General features: G+C 40.4%; 1 protein-coding gene across 4 annotated transcripts in view; it reads right to left on the bottom strand.

The window, feature by feature from the left end:
- The window catches only part of STAT3 (signal transducer and activator of transcription 3), a 49,828-nt gene that overhangs the window by 9,238 nt on the left and 14,400 nt on the right, over positions 1-26,190 (bottom strand). For all 4 annotated transcript variants that reach the window (XM_080679721.1, XM_080679723.1, XM_080679722.1 and 1 more), the window contains exons 2-15: positions 13,860-14,010; positions 12,594-12,738; positions 11,693-11,791; positions 8,519-8,614; positions 8,265-8,346; positions 7,990-8,084; positions 7,671-7,822; positions 5,536-5,694; positions 5,297-5,389; positions 4,452-4,511; positions 2,611-2,640; positions 2,418-2,511; positions 2,272-2,319; positions 353-436 (exon numbers count right to left, since the gene is read on the bottom strand). In XM_080679721.1, coding sequence (XP_080535847.1) covers positions 353-436; positions 2,272-2,319; positions 2,418-2,511; positions 2,611-2,640; positions 4,452-4,511; positions 5,297-5,389; positions 5,536-5,694; positions 7,671-7,822; positions 7,990-8,084; positions 8,265-8,346; positions 8,519-8,614; positions 11,693-11,791; positions 12,594-12,738; positions 13,860-13,987 — 1,365 coding nt within the window. In that variant the 5' untranslated portion in view covers positions 13,988-14,010. The remainder of the gene's footprint in view (positions 1-352; positions 437-2,271; positions 2,320-2,417; positions 2,512-2,610; positions 2,641-4,451; positions 4,512-5,296; positions 5,390-5,535; positions 5,695-7,670; positions 7,823-7,989; positions 8,085-8,264; positions 8,347-8,518; positions 8,615-11,692; positions 11,792-12,593; positions 12,739-13,859; positions 14,011-26,190) is intronic.

The raw sequence follows: 26,190 nt of genomic DNA, 5'->3' as shown, positions 1-26,190 counted from the left end.
TCGGGAAAGAGAATGCAGAGGCCATGATTTTTTGTATACTAAAATAATTGGCTTTTTAAAGACTTCTTGCCCAAACTTGAGAAATTAGCTGTCATCAATTTCTACATACAGATTTTATATCAAGTTTGCTTAAAGCTGAGTATACAGGTACCTTCTAAGCATTCAAGCAAGACTATACTCTCAGATGGAATATTAAAGATTTTTTTTTTTTTGAGAAAAATAAGCAAAACTGAATGCAGTGCCTTACAGAGTCATCATCACTCCACCTTCTGTAGGAAAAATCCCATCTAGGAGTCCTTGTCCGGAACCACCCCTACATGTAGCGCTATCCCCATTCTGTGGCAGAACTCACCTCTAGGTCAATCTTGAGGCCTTGGTGATATACCTCAGTCTCAAAGGTGATCAGGTGCAGCTCCTCGGTCACAATCAGGGAGGCCTATGATATCAAGAAGGACATTCGGTACTAACAGCCACAGTGGAGGAGAGGAACATGCCACAGCCACACTGCACTAAGACGAGTAATCCACCAGGTGGCCGCGCACGAACTGTCAGGGACACAACTCTATGCACATGCTCTCTTCAACACTAAGACTCTCCAATGCTAGGACCCTCAACCTGATCTTTTACTGAGTTTTATAATATTACAGAGATCCAAACAGGTCATTTATAAAATGCGTAAGGCACAAAGAATATAAAAACAATGAACGCCTGTGTATTCACCACCCAGTTTAAAGAAAAGACCATTATCACTGAGATTCTCTGGGTGTCTTTTCCCAACCCCATCCCTGTCCCTCTGTAACTGCTACTTTGTCTTTGGGGTTTATTATTTCCTAGCTTTTCTTTATGGTTTGACCATAATTATATCTCTAAACAGTGTATATATTGTTTCGTTGTAGATGTTTGTGAATCTTATACATATGGAATCATACCCTATGTATTTGGTGACTCACTTCTGGCATCCTTGTGGTTGTGTGCATCAGCAATTTATTCATTTTCACTGTTGTGTAGTATTCAATCATATGATTACAACACAAATCATTTACCTGTTCTGGTGGTGATGGGTATTAATGTGAGTTGTATTCAGGACTTATCACCAGGCTGTTGGGACATTTGTACACGCCTCCTGGTACACGTGTGCAAAGGTTCTCTATTGTTAAGTCCCAGGAGCGGCACTGCTGGTTTATAAAGTATGCTCCTTTTATAATGCCAAATCGTTTTCCAAAGCCACTCTAACAATTTATACTCCCACCAGCAACCTTATTTTGAGCAAGAGTTACTAATGACTTCTAAAAAAAAAAAGAATTTCTAAATATTATTTTTCTGATTATAAAAGTAGTATGTGTTCAGTTTAAAATGCAACTATTACAGAAATAGTATAGAGTAGACTCAGATACTAATAGCAGCACAAATAAATAAGTACTGCTTAGTGTATATTCCTCTAGAATTTTTTAATGCATACATGAACACACATAAAACAGTGTCATCATGTGTTTTTAAAATGAATATACTAATATTCTACTTAGAATATTTTGCATCTGGCTTTTATCTAAACAAACGTGCCACATACATTTTTCCATAACATTGCACATAAACTACTTCACTCTTTACTGTCAAATATTATAAATTCAATTCATTTTTGTTGCAGTTGTGTGTGTGTGTGTGTGTTTTAAGGCCTGCTACATTTTAGAGAAAAGAGAAAAATATCAGAAAAAGAACAGGGACAAATATCAGAAAAAGAACAGGGTGTCATAATTATTTTAAAGATTAAAAACTACTTTTTGGTCACATTTATCTATTTTTTTCTAAAGTTTATTCTTGACACTAAGAATCCAATAATCTGAATCAATGGGTGGCAGAGAAGTAATAAGGGGGATAAAGAACAGGTAGGTTTTGCTCTTTTGTTCTTTTTCTTTTTAAAACTAACTCAGTTCTGTTACAACCTTCTATCCCTCCTCAGTCAGAAAAACAAGTCAGCTGGCAGAGGCTGGAAGAGGAATTTGGAAAGCCCCAGGCCAGGTGGCAGGCTTCTTTGCTACTAAATGGGTGTGGGTAACGCAGCAAGGGACTTTCCACTCCTACTTAATGGGGTGCTAACTCTTGGGACAATCAAGGAAATGCTCCAGCCAGAAAACTCATGGCAGATGAGACTTCCCAGATCAGGTCATTTTGGCCCATAGCAACTTTTCTGAATGACTACAACTGAAAGAGCCCTTTTCCTTTCCCTCTCAAAGAAAACCCTCCCAGCTGGCTTTTGTCCCCCCAAAAACTTACGTCACAATTGGCTCGGCCCCCATTCCCACATCTTTGCTCTCTCAGGGTCTGTAAGAAAAGCAAGGAGCACCTGTCACGTGAGGCCGTCCCCTACCCTCTCCCTCTGCCAGAGCCTCATGGAGGAGGACCAGGTTTCTCCCGCGTACCAAGTGTTTGAATTCTGCGGAGAGGCTGCCGTTGTTGGATTCTTCCATGTTCATGACTTTTGTGTTTGTGCCCAGAATGTTAAATTTCCTGGATCTGAATCACAGGAGAAAAACCAACCACATAAGTCGCTGAGTGGCCAGAGGACAACGTTAGACTGAACAGAACAAAAGGAAGCCTCCAGGCTGAACTCACCCTCGAAGAGCTGCTACGTCCCCGGAGTCTCTGTTAAGAACACAAACCAGTGTTAATAAAACAGGTCTGTGTTTCTTTAAAAAAAATCTACTTTAAACACCTGTAATTTACTCTGGTAGAAAAACTGCTGTGTTGCTGGGAATTTCTATCATTCAATTACATTTGTTATGTGAAATATACCAAACCTGTACATGCTTAAGTAGTAGACACAGCTGGTTGCCTACCCAACATCATCTGCTCCCTTCCTAACAGAACTTTGCTTCTCAGTACCCTTCCATGCCCACCTCCAGGGGATCCCAATCAGTAAGTCCATCAAAACATAACATGCCCACAGTGCAGTGGTCCAGGGGGGTGAGGACATGATCTACACGGTTTCAATCAGTCTGGGAAGGAACTACAACCCAGGCTGGATTTACATCCCACAGCTTGTGAACATGAGAAAGGAAGCACATAGCCTTTGCTACAAGCAACCATGTTGCAACCCAGAAGGGAACCTGGCAATGCAGGTGATGCTTATGATGATAAAGAAGGGACAAACAATTCTGGGTCCTTGATACCATCAGAGTCACTGATCTCATCAGGAACTTGCTCTAACTCTGCATTTCCAGTTATACTGGGTTGCAAACTTCCTTATTATTTAAGTCATACTGGACTTTCTGTAAAGGTTTACTGTTACCTGAAAGTCAGAGCATCCACATTTAGTATACTATTCCCAGTGTGCCCACTGTCCTTAAACTCTATGTTTTTTTAATATATAGTCTTTTTATATAGTCACATTTCCTGGTCTTTTCCTTTTTATTATTTTACTAGAGACCCGATGCACAAAATTCATGGAAGGGGCTCAGCCCTCGCAGCCGCAGCGCTTGCCTCAGCCCTTGCAGCCCTGGCTTCGGACGTTGGGTTGTCCAGTCTAATTAGCATATTACGCACCTGCCGGGGCCGCAGGCTCCATCCCCACTGGGGGGTGTGTGCGGGGGCAGCCAATCCATGATTCTCTCTCATCGATGATGTTTCTATCTCTCTCCCTCCCTCTCCCTTCCTCTCTGAAACTGGTAAAAATATATTTTAAAAAAAAGAATCAACATCTTCATAATAAGATTAGAAGTCTACAATCCAGGAATATGATTTGTCACACCACTTTTTACAATATCCCTTCCTCACTAAAATGCCAGTTTTCTTCAAATAGATCTTAAACATTTTGTTTAAGCTGATCACAATATATTTTACTTTTTTTGCTTATTGTGAGATTATTTTTTTATTATAATTTCTAACTGGTTAATGCTACTATATGGTTAAGGTTATTAATTTTTGCTTGCTTGTTTATTTACTAAACCTAGCACCTTCCTCAAGCCCCTTATTTCATTAAGTAATTATTTTCCAGTTCATTCTGGATGAAATTTCCAAATAAATAATTATTATACCCAAAATTAAAGATACATTTTTTTTCTCTTTTCTAAGCTTTTAAAGGGGCATGTGCATTTTAATTTTCAAAAGGTACTGTCAAATTTAGAAAATTATTCCATTGTAATGAAGTATAGAACAATTTTTGAAAATTCATTTCCCCTATATATTCTCAGTGTTGTATAATGTGAATTAACTGCATTTACAAGTAAAAATTTAAAGGAAAAGAGGGACTCAAGGTCACAATAACAATCGCAGCTCAAATCTGTACCACCAGCTCTGTGGTTTTGTGCGGGCATGTAAGTGACAATGCTCTACAAGTTCTACGAAAACATTTGTTCAAAAAAACAAAGATCTCTGAATGGAGATAAAGTCTCTTAAGTTCACTTTTCTCTGTCATTTGAAAAAGAGAAAAAAGAGCCAAGATGAGGACTACTTACTTGTCAATGCACACTTTAATTTTAAGCTGATAATTTAACTCGGGGAATTTGACCAGCAATCTATTTCAAAAAAGAAAAGAAAAAGTGTCTGAGCAAAAAACAACAATCCAGTTTTTAAAAAGTTTTAAGAAGTGAATAAATGACAATCCCAAATTCCTCTTCCTGCCAGAACCATCTTTGATCTTAAATTAAGCATCACCCCTTTAGGCCAAAGTTACTGAAAAAAAAAAAGCCTAAGAACTAAAAACTTGGACAAAGTTGTGAGAGATTCACCAAAGGATAATAAAAGCCATTTCATGAAAAATATTACAGGAATACACACTCTGCAGCTGGTTTTCTTTCTGTCAAACCTAAAACGCAACACAAAACCAAATATCTAAGGGGGAATTTCACTGCAGAAGGGCAAACCCCAGCATACCTGTCTGACTTGAGTGTGAAACTAACACTTCCCCGCAGGCCCACCACCCATCTGCCCTGTGGTCCCCCTTAGCTTCTATACCACTAAGCCTTACTCTTTCCCTTAAAATCCTCAGGGAAAAGAAGGCTCAAAGAACAGAAAGAACTGGTATTATTTTGCCCCTTTTTCAGGGCAAACAGAGACACTGTTGTCTCAGAGTGTAGGACTAGAATCATAAAAATATGCCCCAGTAACCTAAAAAAGATGACCATTCCTTAGCTTTTGACAGAAGGAACAAAGAGCAAGTCAATGTTACGCCAACAAATTCCACACCCTCCACAGACTGTCTGTGCTGCCTGTGAAGAACAACTCTGAATACCGACGCTGCTCTTGTCTAAGAATGCCTCTCAATAAAACAGCTACCCAGGATAGAAGTGCCTTGGCCCACCTGACTTTAGTAGTAAACTGGACACCGGTCTTGATGACTAATGGCCGGTCAGGATGCATGGGCATGCAGGGCTGCCGCTCAACCACAAAGGCACTGAAAGAGCAAGAGAAGGACAGCAGTTCACACCCTACACAATGGGCCAGCCTTCATCCTGTGCCTGTGAAGTGAGTCAATCTCTTGTGTAAGGACGTAATTGGGGAGGGGGGTGCTGAGGGAAAGGGCCAAGGATTCTAAGTTACCTTTTCATTAAGTTTCTAAAGAGTTCCACAATTCTCTCCTCCAGCATTGGCCGGTGCTGTACAATGGGGTCCCCTTTGTAGGAAACTTTTTGCTGCAACTCCTCCAGTTTCTTAATTTGTTGGCGGGTCTGAAGTTGAGATTCTGCTAATGAGGTTATCCTGCCAATAAAATAAGAAAGTTACCAGTGACCTAAGGGAGGGTACATGGGTAAATGAGAGGGGGAAGGGTATAGATAAACACTACTATGCAATCCCCTACAATTAGAAAGGGGGATTTATTTTATTGTGGAAAAATATGCATAACAAGAAATTTACCATTTGTATTTGTACAATTCAGCGGCATTAAATGTGAAAAGGGGGAATTTATTTTTTATTAAATAAGGAAAGGGGAAATTTATCTTGCCTTTTTAAAATAGTCCCTTCCTAAAGTTTTGCATTTCAAAGAGAGAGGTAGGCACAGAGGAAGAAGTGTCAAAACTTATGCTAGTAGGAGGTATTTAACAGCGTTATCACTGGATAGTGACAAGCAATAGAACCCACATATGGATAATGTGAAATATGAAATTTGGCACTCACTTTTTTATCCTAACTTATCCTTGTACAAGACTTGTGAAGACTGGGGAAACATAAGAGGTAAGACCACCCAAGAAGATGGATTTAAGTTAGCTCTGCCTTTCACTATCTGTGTAACCTTGGCCAACTCCCCATTGTGGGGCAGGGGTTGAACTGCAGGATCCCCATGAGCCCTCTCAACAGCGACTTTCAATGGATCAAAGGATATGACTTTATATTTCAAAATATTTATAACATGCAATAGAAAAAGTGGAGAGGGAGACAGAGTTTGATTAAGTCTGCCCCCAAGAATAGAAAATATTAGTGTCTCTCCTTGATGGTCTACCACTAGTTTAATAAAGACTAAAAGACCTCAAAGAGAGAAGGTGAAAGATGCAGGGGAGATGGGGCAGAGGTGGGACTTCTGAGCTCCCTAACTCCCTTCTGGCACTTAAGTTCTCCCATTCCTGGAACTTAAGCTTTTTGGTTCCTGATCAGAAAGCATTTAAAACTGCTTTCAGTAAATTAACAAAACTCGGGGTTAATGAGGATATGAACAGGTATTCTCATGTAGAATTGCCCTGAATTTTCAACTTCATGCTCTGTGTATCTGGGCTCCCCGTCATGTCAAGTTTCTCCTAGTTTACTGAAGCTGGTGCAACCCATTCATTATTGGGCCTTGCATTTCAAGGGTGCTCATAAAGATGTGCTAGATGAATGTGTAAAAGAGCAGATTATAGAAGAGCATAAAGAACAAACCCACTAATGTGAAAACGCTTGGATTTCTATCTTTTTGTGTATATATATATATTAACAGCTGTCTAGACTGATGGTCACCAAAATCTTAACTGTAGGTAGCTCTGAATAATTCAATTTTAAAATACTTTCTTCTCTTTATTAATTTTCTGGATTTGAACTTTTTCCCCTTATAAAGAGCTTGTAACATTTTAGATTATTTAACTAACTAAAACTTAAAATTTAGTCTTGGCCCTGGCCGGTATGGCTCAGTTGGTTGGAGTGTCATCCTGTACATCAAAGGTGGAGGGTTCAATTCCCAGTCAGGGTACATAGCCACGTTGTGGATTTGATCCCCAGTCACGGTGTGTGGGGAGGCAATGGATCAATGTTTCTCTCCCTCTCTCTTTCTCTCTCTCCCCCTCTTCCACTCTCAAAAATAATTAAAAAACAAAAAAACTTGTTTAAAATTTAATCTGTTAAATACAATGAAACCTAAAACTTTATTTAAATTATAAAATAGAACAGATTTAAAAAATAGTAATATAAATACATTTTTTATTTTTAAAATTGTCCAAATAGAGTGAAAGCTTTAACTCTTAGAGCTAAATTTGACTATGTAAAAGTCCCCACCTTCGAGATGTCAACACTTTGGGCCTGCAGCTATGATCATAATTTAGCACAGCTTTCTAGAAGGAAAGGAAAAACTTCTCTTTCATCTTTTACTAGTTTTCTAGACAAAAAGTCCCCACCTTTGAGATACAGTACCAACTCTTTGGGCCTGCAGCTATGATCATAATTTAGCACAGCTTTCCAGAAGGAAAGGAAAAACCTCTTTCGTCTTTTACCAGTTTTCTAGGCGATCTAAGCAGATGTTGGGAGGGCCTCCAATGCAAGCAATCTGTTGCCGCCTCTTCCAGTCAGCCAGCTCCTCATCCGTGAGAGTTTTCTGCACATACTCCATAGCTGACAAAAGCCCCGCCAGCTCACTCACGATGCTCTGGTTGGAAACCAAAACAAAAGTCAGAAAACATTTCCTCAGACCATCTCTAACTAATGCTGTGGTCAATTCTAGAGAAGGAACTTAGAAACCAGACAGGTTCTGCCAGAGATCCGGAGATCCCACAGGGTGTGAGACACGCAGAGGGAGTTGTCCCACGCTCTTACTCGCCGCATCTGGTCCAGAGCAGTTAGCATCTGTTCTAGCTGCTGCATCTTCTGCCTGGTCACTGACTGGTTGTTTCCATTTAGATCTTGCATGTCTGTAGAGGAAGGAAAAACTTCTTGACCTGGGGAACACTCCTTTCCTTAGTAACTAGGCTCCCTTAAGGACACCCACCTCCAAAGTCTGAACACAGAGTCAAAACAAGTAAGTCCTGAAACTCAGGTAACACAAACTCACTTTCTACAGGAGATTTATAACGTCTCTAATTTTTACTTGCCTCCTTGACTCTTGAGGGTTTTATAGTTGAAATCAAAGTCATCCTGGAGATTCTCTACCACTTTCATTTTCTGTTCTAGATCCTGTTAAAACAAGCAAACAAATACACAGCAGTAGGAAATATTTCCTTGGGGAGAGGGAAAAGAAAGTCTCTGAGAAGAATAAAAACAAAGCCAGTATCACAATGAAAAATATAGGCAGAACCCATAGGCGATATCCCTAAGGAAAGGGGTCTTTTCCCCAGACCTGCTTTACCTGTACTCGCTTCCGAACATCCTGTAGGTGCTGCTCCAGCATCTGCTGCTTCTCTGTCACCACGGCAGCTGTGGGGTGGTTGGCCTGGCCCCCTTGCTGCCAAAGAAGGGAGTCGACATACATGTGAATGCAGGAAATATGGGGAGAGAAATATCTCTGTCCAGTCTTCATCCCACCCCACTACGCTTCCTGTTTGGCCTAAGATGCTACAGCCATTGTGACAGAAAGGGAAACAGAGGCAGCATGCCGGGCGTTGTAACGGGCAGTTCTGCAGTGGCCAGAACTCTCCGGGTGCTGTCGGGTGGTGTCCAGGAAGTTCTCGCATAGTTTTACCACTGTCCTTGGCTTTTTACCTCTAGGTCACACTATAAACCTACTTTGTGTATTGCACTAGGAGACCACACGTTGAGCTAAGACATGGTCCCTACCTTCTAAAGCTCATTCTAGGTGAGCATGTAAAAAATTTCAGCACAATTGATGACAGCAGGTTTCGAATGCCTATTTAAATGTATGTAGCATACAATAACATTTCTGTGAGACAATAAATAACCATTATGTCCAGGGGTGAAACGCCATGTCAAGAGATAGTATCTTGGGGTATAACGGGAAACTGGTACCTTAAAAATGTCAAATAGTACATGAAACCTAAAAATTACAAGTTTTGTCAAAATAATAGGATATCTTCTGATTAAAAAAAAAAAAAAAAGACCATGTAAAAGCTGTGGTGATCAAGACAGTATGTTATAGGACAGAGATATCAATTAATGGAACAGAATTGAAAGTTCAGGAAAGACATTATAGAACCAGTGCTCCAAGTTAGAAATTCCTAGTTGTCTTTGATTTCAGGGTCACCAAATCCTCCTGGCTCTGTATTCTGTAATCTCAAATTGATCTCTAGTGCCACTGGCTCAGTTTCAACCCCAACTGTTGATCTTTTTGCCTCTGATCTCTCTCACTTCCAAACAGAAGTCTCCCAAATAGCCCTAGCTGGTTTGGCTCGGTGGATAGAGCGTCAGCCTGTGGACCAAAGGGTCCCAGGTTTGATTCCAGTCCAGGGCACATGCCCCGGTTTCGGACTTGATCCCAAGTAAGGGGCGTGCAGGAGGCAGCCAATCAATAATTCTCTCTCATCATTGATGTTTCTATCTCTTTCTCCCTCTCCCTTCCTCTCTGAAATCAATAATGTGGTGTTTTTTTTTAAAGAAGAAGTCTTCAAAATAGATAGAAACATGCCGGTTTTAGAGGAAACCATTCTCTTCCTTTTCCATGGTCCCTACCCAAGCCTACAGAATACAAACTTCCCTTAGAAGTTTTGAGAAGGCTACCTCCAACCCTACCTATTCCCTTCATCAGGGGTGACTCATCTGATTGGTGAGATTGAGAGAAAGACTACACAGAAATCTTCAAAGAACCCAGCACTCAAGCTGGTGCCTGCTCCCACTCTTGCCTCCTGTGGCATATGTGGGCAGGAGTGAGGGCCTGGTCTCTAGAAGCAGTTCTAGAGACTGATCTCTGTGTTCGGTGGGTGTGAGTCTATGGTCTCTGAAGCTCCATACAGATAGTTGGAAAAAGTGCTGCTCTATAAACCCAGGCTCTCCACCCCAAGATCTAACTCAGGGGGCAGGCCTCAGAAAGCCCCATGTTACCCACCCAACCCACACTTTCCAGTCTTGTTTTACTAACAATACAGCTGATATTTTCATCTGTATTCGACTCCCAGGTCTACTTTTCAATTGGTACTGCACTAAAAGGGGGAAAATAGATATGATTCATTATCACCCACAGAAGCCTGCCTCTAATACTTCCATAAACTATGGTCTCCCACTGCTCCCAGGTATAAACATCTAAGCCCAGCCCAGACAGATGTTTCACACAACCTCCTAACAACCTAAATCTTCCTGTCCTATGCTTCATGCACCCCAAACCACCTGCTCTTCCCCGATACAGCATGTTTTCACACTCTCCCTCCCCACACACTGTCCACTCTGCCAGGCCTGTGCTTCTGCCCAAACACACCTGAACTCATTCACCCGCAAACCCAGTGTCACTTTTTGCTCTCCTGGGTAACATTATTCAACTTCCCTAGACAAAATGACTCACATCCTCCTGTATGTTTTTCTCACATTGAGTATTTGTGTACCTATAATCCCAACTAGACCAAACATTCTGGTAACAGGGATCACGTCTACTGGTCCTTCTATCTCCCTGTGCTATACCCATAAAAGACACTTAAAAATATGCCCGATGATGTAAACAGAGAAAATAACAGTGAGGCCTCAGATATCCAACTGGTAGCTCTATGTCAAGGGCTGCAAACTTTCTAAGGGCAGGAGGTAAATATTTTTGGCATTGTGGGTCATCTAGTCCCTGTCACAAGCACTCAGCCCTGCCATTGCAGCACAAAAACAGCCACAGACAATGCACACAATAATGTGTGTTGCTGTGCTCTAAAAAAAACTTTATTTATAAAGACATCCTAGAAATTTATCATAGAGAAATCAAAGCATGAATATATAAAGACACATAGAGAGATACTACGGTAGTGTTTATAATGGGGTGGGGGGAGAATGAAGTGAAGGTCTATTGAAGGGGAAATAACTAAATAAATTACAGCAGCAACTCTACACCACAGACTAAAATGCAGCGAATAAAAAAAATGAGTTAGCTTTCTATTACTTAACTTATTAGGATTTACATGATATAATATTAAATGAAGAAAGCAAGATGAAGGGAAGTAAACCCATTTAAATATACTGTGAGAGGGAGGAGGAGGGGGGAGGAGGAGCTCATATAAACTATATAAAACATACTTTTATATAGTTTATATGAGCCTGGAGAAAGGTATGGAGATATATATACCAGACTATTAATGTTGCTTTCTTGGGGAGGAACAATAGAGGGAGTGAGTGACAGTTCAGATTTTTACAAAAACTTTCTTCCTTGTACTTTTCTGTAATGTTTTAATTTTTTTTAATGGGTAAGAAAGTATTATATACTCAGGAAAAAAATAAAGTTTTTTCATTGTATAAAATTTAAAAGCCCAAAACACCCAGTTAACACCCACTTCTACCCTAGAGGGCAGTGTACACCCTAACGACCATATAAGAGCAAGCACATCTTTGTACACAAGGGAAGCACATCTTCAATAGCACTGTGTTTCTTCCCAGGTCTCACCTGGGCTGCAGTGGCTGCAGTTTGGAGGAGGCGGGACTCTTCCCACAGGCACCGGGCCACAATTCGGGCAATCTCCATTGGCTTCTCAAGATACCTGCTCTATAAGTAGGAGAGAAGGAGAATGAAAAGCAGCAGTAGACTGAGGAGATGTGGACCAAACTTTGCTGACTTGAAGCTAAACTCCTCATAAATGGAGCGTTACATTTACTACATGAAACAACAGCACAAAGGCCTCAAGGCCTGGCTGCAACAGCGAGAGATGATGGGGAGAAGAGACGCAAGGCAGTCATGATGAGCTGTACTACTGTGAGAGGAGGCACATCTCATTGTCGGGACAGTCTGTTATCCTGGTCTTATAGGGAGGTGATGCGCTTTGTCCAGGAGCATCCAATTATGGCCAAACCTTTAACATTTGAAAGTAAGAGTTGTCCGGCTGGCCAGAGTGGCTCAGTTAGTTGAGTATCATTCTGTGCATTGAAGGGTTTTGTCAGTGTGATTCTCAGTCAGGGCACATACCTAGGTTATGGGTTCAATCCCCAGTTGGGGCAAGGGGGCAGGTATGGAAGGCAAACCTCTCTCTCTCTCCCTTTCTATCTCTAAGCATGTCCTGGGGTAAGGAATGAATGAATGAGTCATCTTCCTATGAGGGGACCTGGTTACAATCATTATTAACATGTTAATATAATATTAACATAACAATCAGGTTATTACTTCAACTAACTAAAGAAGTGAATTTCAGGTAATGATGGTCACGGGTTAGCATATTGAGATTTGAGAAAGGGCGAATTACTTCTCCTTATATTTAAAGTACAAGGTATGTTCTCATTATTTAGCCAACTGAGAAAAGATACTGGCAGGAAAGAAATCTAAAACCCTTGTCTGGTTCAGTTTCTCATCACACCTGAAGGAACTGCTTGATTCTTCGCAGGTTGTGCTGATAGAGAACATTTGATTCTTGTAGGAAGCGGCTGTACTGCTGGTCAATCTCACCCAGGAGATTATGAAACACCAAAGTGGCATGTGATTCTTTGCTGGCTGCATAAGCCCTAGGAAAAGAAAGAATAATAAGGAATGATTCTGAAACCTACACACACATCACCATCAATGAGGAAAAAACAAAGGCAAAGGAGGAAAAAAACAAGGCAAAACCAATACTTTAACCCACTCATCATTTTAGATTTATCTTGCTCAGTAACAATAAATATCAACAATTTAATAATTATAAATAATTATTCTAGATACTATTAGCTATTGTCATAGTCTATACTTATAAAATATTTGAGTGACGTGGACTGATATGCTTTTTGCTTTAAATTCTCAGTCAACTCTGTGGTCAGATTATTAGTAACAAATAAGCAATCCCAGGGTAGGGTAGGACAGCCTATCTCCAATAGCTCTGAATCACCTCCCTGGCACTTGGCCAAATTCTGGAAAAGTTAGGTCATAGGCCTGAATTAAACCAAAATTAATAGGTGAATCTGAACACCTTAAAGTGAAACAGTTGTTGGAATTCTGTGCCATTATCGCCTCTAGTCTATTTCTCTTATTCTGTGTCTCTCTCCTTTAATTAAAGAGGAATGAGAAGCAAGGACCCAAACTTCTACCCATGACAGAATTCTCATTCAGACAAAGAAATATTTGCAGCGTGTCTCTGTAGCGTAAAAACATATAGAGGATCTCACCAAGTCAGTGAGATCCAAATCAGTCCTAAAAATTTTTACCAGCAAGCAGGCTGATGTGCCAAGAGTCAGTTGCTGGTGTGTGTTTTTAATACAGAAAATGTTTATACAAGACTAAGAGTACCTCTTTACCTCCATATCTCTTTTACCCCATCACCTGTACCCATACATTTTTCAATGAAATAGAACAGAGTTACAATCATACTTCTTGATGCAAATCAAAACCTAACAATTTGGAAATTTCTCAAGAAGGACTTACCAATCTTTTTTTTAAATATATTTTTATTCATTTCAGAGGGGAAGGGAGAGGGAGAGAGAGAGAAACATCTATGATGAGAGAGAATCATTGATTGGCTGCCTCCTACACACCCCCTACTGGAGATTGAGCCCACAACCTGGACATATGCCCTGACCGGGAATAGAACCAGGGTCCTCCTGGTTCATAGGTTGTCACTCAACCTCTGAGCCACACTGGCGGCAGGACTTACCAATCTTGACTCTCAATCCAAGGGGCCAGGAACTGCCGCAGCTCCATTGGGAAGCTGTCACTGTACAGCTGATGAAGCTGCTCCAGGTACCGTGTGTCGAGCTGCTGTAGCTGATTCCATTGGGCCATCCTGCTGGAGTCAGGGGTCTCAACTGTAAACCAAAGCGTTCATGTGGTTACCACAAGCCCCGGTAGGGTAAACAATCTAGAAATACCCTATGTACCAAACATAGGCATCAGATCTGTGATTAGGGATAAAAGAGTCTTTGGAAAGGATCCTGGCATGTCTCTCCCAATTTATACCAACACATTCACATTCACAATCTCTACTTAAGGAACCACATCACAGCTTCTTCTAAACGAGAGGATAATATGGGCATGATGCCAAGTTCAATAATCATCTACCTGAGGAATGTGAAGTTGAAAAATTACTTCCAGAATTCCATTTCCTCATCTATAAAATAGAGATCATAATTTCCACCCCTCAGGGCTGTTGAAATAATATTTCTAAGCACCCAGCTCAGTCCTAGCTTACAACAGATGTTCAACAGGTGTCAGTTCCTTTCTTTCCACCCTATACCCCTTTTAAGTGAACTGGGAGGTATATACAGTAAACCTGAACTAAGACCAAAATGTGGGTTGTGGATGTTCAGGGAGAACAGAGAGCTAATTCCAAGACTACAGGTTTAAGAGTATAAGCAAGGGTCTAACTGGGATTCTCCCACTCAACAAAAAGTAATTTTGTCTTATATTTCTCAGTCTGAAATGAGAGAGAAGAGAAGCTAAACACCGGGCATATATGTTGTCGTCAGGTTAGTGAATACCCCAGGGAAAAGTTCAGTCATGGCAAACCAATCTGGCTGACCACCTTTAGTCCTCTTTCTGAATAGCAACACCGACTAAGTAGTCTTGAAAAATTGTGAAAGTAACAGCAAGTAATAGCCAAAGACTAAGGAATGTACAGATCAAAGTATATTGAGATGGTTCTCTGGGATAGTAAGAACATTTAAGGAAAGACAGAATATACACAAACACATACACTTAACTGGACTTCTTGATTTATTTATTTCTCAGAGCAGGCCACATGTTACATGCTGAAGTACTGTAACCATGGTGTGTATTACCTCAACAAGAAATCAAAGGTCACTAGAACGCTCTTCTAACATTCACATTAGAGCCAAGTTAAAATATGCCTTCTAGGCTAAAAGCATAGGGATCTGCCTTATGTTTCTTAAGACCTGATTTGCATAGAAATCTGTCTAACATGCCAATTTATGTAGATTCTACTGCAATTTGAATGTAATGAAATAAGGTAGCCACTTCCCACGTGTGGCTATTGGACACGTGAAATGTGGCTGGTTCAAACTGAGATGTGCTTTAAGTGTAAAATACACTTTAAATAAAGTAAAATATCTCATTGGTATTGAATTGATAATATTTTGGATATATTGGGGAAACTAAAACATATTATTAAAATGAATTTCACCCATTTTTATTTCTCTTAATATAGCTATTAACAACTTTAGAATTACATATGTGACTTGCATTCCACTTTTGTTGGATACTGCTGTTCTTATGTAACCAAAAAACTGTGGTTCTTCTAACAAAGGATTTAAAGAAATAGATACCTACTTTTCAAAATATACTTGTGTTATTATAAATTTGCTTATCTTAGATATAAACATAGAGCCCTCACAGTCTGCTCCCTGAAGTTCTAAGGTAAAACCACAAAGCAGCATCCCATAATACCTGATCAGTTATAGATTAACATTGGAATCATGCATGAATATTTGCATTTTCAAACTAATATACTAGTACCATTAACAAATTACAAGTTGTTGAAAACAGTCCAATTCATTTCTAGTCCATAATTCAGAGGGTTTTTGCTGTTATTTTAATTTGAGTTGGGGTTTTAGTAAATAGAACAGTAATTGTGCTATTTCTTAAATCAGAAACTAGCTAATAGTTTTTTCCATAAAATTAAAGCACCAAAAGTGACTCGTGTTATGTTCTACTTCTTAGTCTAATCACTGTAAGTAATACTATAATAGCTATCACATATATATATATGCTAATATTATATATATAAAATAGCTATCATATATCCTATATAATAAAGGGCTAATATGCAAATCAACCGAATGGCGGGACGACAGGTCGCTATGATGCACACTGACCACCAGGAGGCAGACACTCAATGCAGGAGTTGTCCCCTGGTGGTCAATGCGCTTCCACAGGGGGAGCGCCGTTCAGCCAGAAGTCCTGAGCCGGGCTCATGGCTGGTGAGCGCAACAGGTGGCGGGAGCCGCTCCTGCCTCTGCAGCAGCACTAAGGATGTCTGACTGCCGGCTTAGGCCAGCTCTGCGGGGAGCGGGCCTAAGCCATCAGTCGGACATCTCCCAAGGGCTCCCAGACTGCGAGAGGGCACAGGCCAGGTTGAGGGACCCCGCCCCCAAGTGCACAAATTTCGTGCACCAGGCCTCTAGTATAAAATAGTTAGATAAAAGAATATTTTTAATAGTTGTAAATTAAAAGTCAAAGAGCAGGCAGCATTTTCAAGGAGGACATGGGCAAAGAGTCAGATAGTGATCTCCTTAATGGATGCTTAGCTACAAACCATATTTAACCAATAGGGGCCACAGAGCAATCAGACCAAATGCTCTTCATAACAAGAGCATATCCCTAAGAGAGCACTAGCCAAATTGTCTAGGAAAACCACTGCCAACTAGCTTTGCGGTAATTGTTTTACTGGGAAAAAATTTAAAAGGTCTAACTTTATTTCACAATCTCAATTCTGATTTTTCAAATTACAATCTAAAGAACCTCACTTAATTATTATTATTTTTTAATTTATTCTTTTTTGTTTTTTTGGGTTTTTTTTAGAGAGAGAGGGAGGGAGGAAGAGACAGACAGACACAGAGAAACATCAATTTGTTATTCCACTTATTTATAAATTCATTGGTTGATTCCTGTATGTGCCCTGACCTGGTTACAAACCCTCATCCTTGGCTTATTGGGATGATGCTCTAACGGTTAGAGTCTAACCAACTGAGCTACCCGGCCAAGGCCTCCATTCTAACTAAAGTATTTCTTATCTACGGAATAATCCTAAACCTGAGATTCAATAACCACTTTCACTGAACCCCAGAACATAGAAAGTGATTTGCACAACAATTTAAGTGCCAAGTACCATTCTGGGTGCATAGGAGAGAAAACAATACACTCTATACAGTGGCTGTCTTAGGGTATGACATAGGGCTTAATTCTCTCAATGTGTTTGCTAAATTTAGGTTAGAAGATAGCAAATGTTAGCATATGAAGGAAAAGTGTGATACTGTTTTCTACAACTGAAGAGTAAAGAAAAAGAAAATGAAACAGTAAGTCACCAAAGACTTTCTGGACTTTTCTAAACAGGAATTTCTCAACCCCTTGGGGATAACTTTACCAACAACAAGTCATAAGGCAAACAATTATTGTCTAATGGGGAACTTATTACTGTAAAGATCACTAGAAAAGTTTGTCCAAAATCACAGTTCTCATTTATATACTTCTATCTAAAGTAACCAAGGGCAAGTTGAGAACACAAGTCAGGACCACTTACCAAAGGGTTTCATACATCATTTCATAAAACTTCTTTTAAAATAAGACTTGTAAAAATACATACGTACTTTGCAAATAAAAAATAATAATAATAATAAAATAAGACTTGTATTTCACATTCATGCACCAGTGCGTTTACAACAGGGGCCCAGGCGGGAGGGTAGAAAGTGAGGAGAGGGAGGAAAACCATTCAGAACAGAAAGTGATCTAAAGATAATTTGTTTCACCCTGCAATGTATCACCCGATTTTTCTTTGGGTGTTGGCCGTAGTCTATATTAGAAATACCTAGATCGTTACAGCATCATCCCGATACACGAAGGTTGCGGATTGGATCCCCAGTCAGGACACATACAAGAATCAACCAATGAATGCATAAACAAGTAAAACAACAAATCAACGTTTTTCTCTCTCAAATCAATCAATAAAAGTTTTTTTAAAAGAAGAGGAGAAAAAGTAAAAGGCAATTAATGCTAGACAAAGACACTCAATCTTTATGAAACTTTCACTGTAGGATGAAAGGTGTAATGAATGATAGTCCACATTTAAATATTAAAGCCTTAACTATTCAATGGTTGTTAACTTAACCATTCATAATCACCCTACATGGTAAGACTTTGAAATTTCAAATTTAAAAAATAGATAATTCAAAGTAAGTATCCTTGTATAATAAACATATAATTTCATTGCTTACAAATCCCAATAGCACCTTTATAAGGTTTAAAGACTAGATGTTTACCTTTACAATAAGTCTATATATAAATCTAATTTTGATTTCCCAGAAAGACAAATGTTAGCACTTGAGTGCCCAATGTGAACTATACTTATTGCAACACTCAATTACAAATAATAGGATTTGTTTTAAAGTCAGAAACCAACTCTTCCTTGCAAAAATGGACGTTGAGATATAAGAAAAATTGAATTAAGAGTTTCCCCACTAATGTGGCAAAATGTAATATATGAAAGAAGCACTAAATTCCTGGGGGTAGAGCTTGGAGAAATAAGGAAAAGGACAGTTTTTCATGACACTCTGGAGCACTCTAACCCCAAAAAAGTCTATTTCCCTCATTCTTCTTACCTCACTTTAATTTTTCTAGGAAGAGTTAAAGCCTCTTGTGCCAAGCACATTATTTTCTCCATTCCAAATCTGATCACTAGCACTACCTTTGCATAGTTATCTAGTGTATATCCGAAACAGAGAGAATAAAAATTATCAGATTTACTTTAAGAGGCAGAGACTACCAGGAATGTGAACAGCAAAAGGAAAGGAAAGGAAACCTAGTGCTCTAATCCTTGAAGGACAGCCAGGGTTTTAAAAACAAAACCAAAAGAATTACCCCAAATCTAGTGCATACTCAGCTGTCTTTGGGGAAAAAGATTCTGAGAACTATGAATTACCAAGACCTCTTATTATTTCTAAGCTAATAATGGTAAGAAATTTAAAAGAACACACTGATGTATTTTCCATACTTCATTTGGGATAGGTACTATATTTGATCACAAATACTACAGAAACATAAATCTCTCCAAATTGAAAGTAATACGGACATGCTTCATCAGTTACTAAGTGCACAGTTTATGGTTAAAGCTGCCTGAAAACTGGTCTGACTCTATATGAAAACCACAAAACAGACAGAATTTGTGTGTTGCCCCCGCTTTGTGACACTTCCACTCCTCCACCCAGACACACTGCTCCAAAGCAGTGGGGTATGAGGCCAAGGAAATGAGACTTTATACTGGCTGCGCCAGGGTGCAAACCCTGACTGCCATTTATCAGCTGTTTGTTTGGAAAACATTACTTGACTGCCGAACAGGCTTCTTCTTCAGTAAAATGGAGAAGTACCCCTCTTTTAAGGATTGTTGTAAAAGTTTAAAAAACACACAACATAACGGATGTACAGCGCAGTTGGTTGGAGCATCGTTCCATGGTACATAGAAAAGGTGGCGGGTTCGATTCTCAATCAGGGCACATACCCAGGGTGCAGGCTCGATCCCCAGTAGGGGGCGTGCAGGAAGCAGCCAATCAATGATTCTCATCATTAATGTTTCTATCTCTCCCTCTCCCTTTCTCTCTGAAATCAATACAAATATAATATATTTTAAAAATCACCTTGGTTGCCCTAACTGGTTTGGCTCAGTGGATAGAGCGTCGGCCTGTGGACTGAAAGATCCCAGGTTCGATTCTAGTCAAGGGCATGTGCCTTGGTTGCGGGCACATCCCTAGTGGGGGGGGTGTGCAGGAGGCAGCTGATTGATGTTCTCGCTCATCGATGTTTCTAACTCTCTATCCCTCTCCCTTCCTCTCTGTAAAAAAATCAATAAAATATATTTTAAAAAATTTTTATTAAAAAAAAATAAAATATCACCTTGGTTTAAGAGCAATCCAAATAAGTAATGATTATGGCTAATATTTATATAGTACTTACTATGTGTCAGCCACTGTTTTAAGCACTTGACATTTATTGATTTATTTATTTATTTATTTATTTATTTATTTATTTATTTATTTCATTCTCACACAATCCTGTGAGATAGATGCTATTTTTATCCCCATTTTACAGAGGAGGAAGCTGAGGCACAGGATATAGGTGAGTCACCCAAGGTCATACCGGTAGTAGGCATGAAGTTGGAATCCTAACTCAAATATAGTAGTTTGTTTTCAAAGTTCCTGCTCTTAGCTATTATGCTTACAGTGGGAGTTTTAATTGATCTTTAGGTAACTCATGAGTCAACCATGATACCAAGTCAATGTGACCTTATAGTATGTTAACAGACATATAAAGTGTTACGACTAAAGGATCTATTAGTCCTGCTGAAACTGGCCCATATCTAGAATGACATTCTAATTGTATCACATTTTAAAGGGCACACTGAAAAACAAATACATAGTCCTAGGGTGTAAGGAGTCCAAAAACTTGAATGTTTTGCCCAGTAAAAAGGCTTGAGGAACAGGAAGTGGGGTTAGCAGAGAAAAAACTAAATTATGGAAGAGTGGTTCTTCAAATACTTGGAGATCTCTACATGAAAAGGATAAATCACTCCAAAACTGGAATTCTTTCCCCATAACATCTACTCCGAATTCTGTCCTTGGAGTGATTTCCTCTGTATGCAGAGGTTCCAACCCCTGGCTGCAGATTAGAATTATAAGGGCAGATACTTTTTAAAATAAATAAATACAGAGATTCGTGGCAACCAAACCAGGTGCCAAATCAGAATTGCTGAGGGTGGGAACCAGGTTTCGACATTTAAAAGCTCATCAGATGATGTTAATGTGTGGCCAGACTGAGAACCTGGGAATACAGAGCAGAGGTCAGAGCTCAACTCTGGATGCACATTAGAATCACCTAAGGAACTGTGAGAAGCCAGACGTTGGTCCTTACACTAGCTGGACTCAATAATAATCTTCAGGGTGGGGTCCAGGCAGTTGTCATGAAGCAGAACATTGCAGAAACTGCATAAGAAGATGAGGCCAAAACCGGTTTGGCTCAGTGGATAGAGCGTCGGCCTGTGGACTGAAAGGTCCCAGGTTCGATTCCGGTCAAGGGCATGTAACTTGGTTGCGGGCACATCCCCAGTAGGGGGTGTGCAAGAGGCAGCTGATGGATGTTTCTCTCTCATCGATGTTTCTAACTCTCTATCCCTCTTCCTTCCTCTCTGTAAAAAATCAATAAAATATATATTAAAAAAAGAAGAAGATGAGGTTGCAGAAGACTCTCATGTAAGCCACATGAAGAAATAGGGCAGCCAAAACCGGTTTGGCTCAGTGGATAGAGCATCAGCCTGCGGACTGAAAGGTCCCGGGTTCGATTCCGGTCAAGGGCACGTACCTTGGTTGCGGGCACATCCTCAGTGGGAGATGTGCAGGAGGCAGCTGATCGATGTTTCTCTCTCATTGATGTTTCTAGCTCTCTATCCCTCTCCCTTCCTCTCTGTAAAAAAATCAATAAAATATATTTAAAAAAAAAAAAAAAAAAAAAGAAATAGGGCAGTGGTGAGGTCTGCAAAGCTTGAAGCAGACAAATGATCATTTGCTTTACATTTCCGAAAGATCCCTTAAGATGAAAGGATCAAGGTAAGAGGTGGTGGCAGCCCAAACTTGGGTAGCAGCCTCAGAAATGTTTTCAAGCAGACATCTTCCAGAGACATTAATGAGGAAGACAGCATGGGACTCGGTGACTGTTTGAAGGGCAAAGGCGACCAGAGAAAGGAGTAAGGGACAAACTCCCACATTCCTGTTGCGTTTGGTGTTCAAATGGAGGTTAAATGCTCACCCTGAGAAATGTCACAGCAGTAATTCTGATACTGGAAGAGCAACTGGGCTAGATGGCCTCTAAAGACTCTTCAGTTATAAATTATGATCAGGTTCCATCCCCTCAAGACATAAGGTTACTGCAATCCAAGAATAAATGCTGCAGTATAAGTAGTAAATTGATATTTAACCAAAAATATCAGAACCCAGCACACACACCCTTCCCCCAAGAAAAGGCATCAGAGAAAATCGGACAGAAATCTCGGAGCCACAATGCAGCTGGGCCACAAGAGCTTTGAACTGTCTCCCCACATATGCTTGCCTCCTTCCAGTCCATTTTCCACATTGTAGAGAGACATTTTCAAGACATAGACTTGATCTTGCTACTCGCCTACTTAAAACCCCATTGATGACTTTGCATTGTTCTTAGGTTGAGAAACAAAATATGTAATATTATGTCAGAAAAGTGTTGTGCTTAGAGCATGGATCCTGGAGCTACAGTGCCCAGACCTAAGTCCTGGCTCCACCACTTAAATGTATGTGAGAGAGTGCCAGTTATTTTGCCTCTTTGTGCCTCAGTTTCCCCATCTGTAAAAAGGGGGAGAAAACAGGACTTACCTCACAGGGTCATTGTTAGAACTAAAGATTAATGTACACAAAGCGCTTAGGACACAGCTGGCACACAGTATAGAAGTGTTGGTAAGTGTTGATGGCCTGGCTAGCACTGCCTTTCTTGTGTCAGCTGGCACCAGCCTACTGGCCGAGCTCCTGGCACTCCCTCTGCTCTTCTTTCAGCTACTCAAAAATACCAAGGCCTCCCTCCACAGGCCTTCCTTCCATCACCATCACCACTACTTAGACCCAAGCACTATGACTCCATAACCTGCACTTGTAACCGCTATACTGGACTGACCCCAGTATCCAGCAGAATGAATAAAACGCTGGTATGAATTACAACTACATTGATAAGCCAGATTCTCCCAGGCGAGGACACTGCGTCCACTAAGAAGTATTCTGAGAAGCAGACCAACTCTTTCACTTTTGCTTTTTGAAAAATTAAAAAATTACCCGGCAGTATCCTTTCAATAAGAGTAAAATCACAGCACATCCCCAGCTCAAAAATATAACTAACTTCTCATTGTCCATTACAAAATCTTTATTCCTGTCTAAGGCTCTCCAACTCCTCAGCCAACTTAGGCCAACTCCAGCTCCTTTCTCCAGCCTCAAGATGACTTCAAAAATGTCCTGTCTTCCATCAAGTCAACTTATCTCCTTCTCCACCCCCACCCCCTACAGACTTTGTTCCATTCTCACAGATAAGTCTCACCTAAACTGTTTTTCTCCTTGGTGGCATTATATGTCCCTTTCCAGACAGTGTTAGAGGCTTTCCCTGACTTCACCTCTGGTCCAATCACTGCTTTAACTCTGAATGCCTGCAGTACTTATTAATACTGTCGTAATATGATGTATGCAGCTGAGGCTTTTTCTTGTTTTAATTCCATTTCCTCCATTTGCAAAGCTCTCTGCTGGCAACCCTCATGTATCATTCCTATCCAGAGCTTCCAACGGGATATTAGATTTAAGACACCAAAAAACATTTCCTTTATAGTTTCCTTTACTCACATTTGCACACACACATAAATATCACCTCCACTGCAAAAGTTTCTGCTGAACAGTCACGATGGCCACAATACTGGAAAGTATGGCACCCATAAGACTTCTGCATCTGGGAAACAAGATGAACTCTACCCTGTATGACTGGCTACCTAGAATTTGAAAGTTTTTCCAGAGAGAAGCCAAGCATCCTTTCAGTGAGCTGTGAATGCTGATGGACTCACCCTCACAGGGATCAGAGGCAGGCTGCCAACTTTTTAAAACAGAAAGAGTGCAGCCTTTGAGAAACAACTGTAGGTTGGGCAAGCAAATCGTCATGTCATAATTTCCAAGCTGGAAGGCAACTGAAGGGAGGAGAAGGGCAAGTTGCTGGAAAAGCCTGTGGGTTCTGTTATCTTTGGCCAAAGCCCAAATAAGAGTCATAAAAGCATCCACTGATCTAGAATGCAATGTAAGTTATTAATATTCTTTTAAGACAGGCAAATGAAATGAAGCAGAGAAAGGAAACAAATTTCTGAATCTCAACATCACAAACCAACAATATAGATCAATACTTTTTGAAGAGAAGGAAGACTCTTTTCTCAAATTTATTCTGGTCACTTTCCCTATAAGAGATATTAAGGTAGTCCTGGTTGCTTAGCATGAAGCAATTTATAACTGGTGCTAAGAGTCTATATACCCATAGATCCTGTGTTAGAACTTCTTCCTTTAAAGTAACTATGGATTGGGGGCAGAACCTCAAATTCAAAGAGCATTTGTGGTGGTTAGAAAACATGGCTCAAATTCATGGATACCTGTCCCATTGAAAGAAGGGATCTTTGCCCTCTTCTCTTGAACCTGGCTAAATCCATGACTGCTCCAAGCAACAGAGGATGGCGGAACTATCCAAATGCAGCTGCCAAGGCTATGCCGCTTCCACCTGATTCTCTTGAAAGGCTCATTCTCCAGAACCCAGCCAACATCTTGTGAGAAGCCCAAGGCAAAAGGCTCTTCCACATGGAGGCACTTGGTCTGCATCCCAGCTATGATCAGCCTTTGACTCATTCCAGCCCAGGCACTATATGTGAGTAAAGCAGCAATGAGTGCCCCCAGATGTCCAAGTCTTCCCAGCTGAGGCCCCAGACATTGTGGAGCAAAGACAAGACATCCCTGCTGTGCCTCTCTAAATTCCAGCCCCAGAATCCGAGAGCATCATAAAATGGTTGCTGTTTTATGCCCTAAATTTGAGGTGGTTTATTGCATTTGGTGACTCAGACAACATTTCTACTAACATAGTCATAGAATACCACTTTTATAGAGACTCCAATATCCATGAGAAAAGAATGTGCAGTTTCAAAGGAAAAGGTTTTGCTGTTAAAAGTATTTTAATAGTAAACTTCTGTTTCCCTATGCTCTCACTTTATAAATGCCCTATCCTTTCTCATGGACTCCAGAGTCCAATAGCTATCTAACTGTGTACTCAATACCTCCACTTGGATGTCTAACAATCATCTCAAATTTAATGTACCCCAAACTAACCCCTTCATCAAAAACTTCTCCCAGCCTAATAATTCCCCTCCAATCTTCCCCATTTTAGCAAATGACAATTCCATTCTTACTTGTGCTCAGGCTAAAAACCTTGAAAATAAGCCTTGATTCCAATCTCTATTCTCCTCTTGCCCCTTCTCCCTTCTCCCCCCACAACAGCCAATCCATTAACAAATTCTGTTGGTTCTGTCTTCAAAATATAACTAGAACTAGAGGCCTGATGCACAAAATTCATGCAAGAGCAGGCCTTCCTTCCCCCAGCGCCGGCACCGGCTTCCCTCTGGCACCTGGGACCTGGGCTTCCCTCGCAGCCCCGGCGATCAGGTCGTCAGAAGGAAGTCCGGTCTAATTAGCATATTATGCTTTTATTATTACAGTTGTGAGAACTTCTCACCACTTTACTGCTATAATCTTTTTGTTGTTGTTAATCCTCGCCTGAGAATATTTTTTCCATTTTTTAGAGAGATTGGAACGGGGGCCGGGGGGAGAGAAAGAGAGAAGGGGAGAGAGAAAGAAAGAGAGGGAAACATCAATTGGTTGCCTCCTGAATGTGCCCCTACCCCGGCCGGGGATTAAAAGTGCAACCCAGGAACATACCTTTGACTGGGAATCGAACCCAAGACCCTTTGGTGCTTGCACCAACACTCTAACCACTTAGCAACATTGGCCACGGCGCCACTAATACAATCTTAGTCCAAGTCACCATCATCTCTTACCTTAGATTACTGCCTTCAACTTCCAACTGGTTTTGATGCTCTTACCCTTGTCCCTCTGCAGCAAGCATGTCAAACTTGCGGCCTGCAGGCCATGTCTCATCTTTTCAAAATATAAGTCAGATCAAGGTTCAATTCCTGGTCAGGGCATATGCCCGGGCTGCAGGCTCGATCTCCAGTAGGACGCATGCAGAAGGCAGCCGATCAATGATTCTCTCTCATCATTAATGTTTCTCTCTCTCCCTCTTCCTTCCTCTCTGAAACCAATAAAAATATCGTAAAATATATATGGCTTTGCTCATAAAGCTACACTGTTATATAGTACAGTTGTTTCTCCTTAAATTGCAATAATGAGACTTTAGCACCCTGCTATCATCTAAAAGAGGACATTTCATGACATGTGCCTCTGGGTAGTTATTTGAGAATTAAGAAGTTATACCATAACTAAATATTGACATGTAAACATTGAAATGAGGCATCTTATAAAACAAAATCACTTGGATGACTAAGTTTATTTTGAGATATTCCCAAAGTGAAAGGTCTAAGACCCAACCTAAAGTCATTAGCAAATCTCTTAATAATTTCATAGATGTATAAATCTACAGGAGATATGGTAATGCTAAGAGAGGAA

Source organism: Plecotus auritus (genome assembly GCF_963455305.1).
Source record: "Plecotus auritus genome assembly, chromosome: 7".
Lineage (NCBI taxonomy): Eukaryota > Metazoa > Chordata > Mammalia > Chiroptera > Vespertilionidae > Plecotus > Plecotus auritus.
This window is presented reverse-complemented; position numbering and strand designations above follow the sequence as displayed.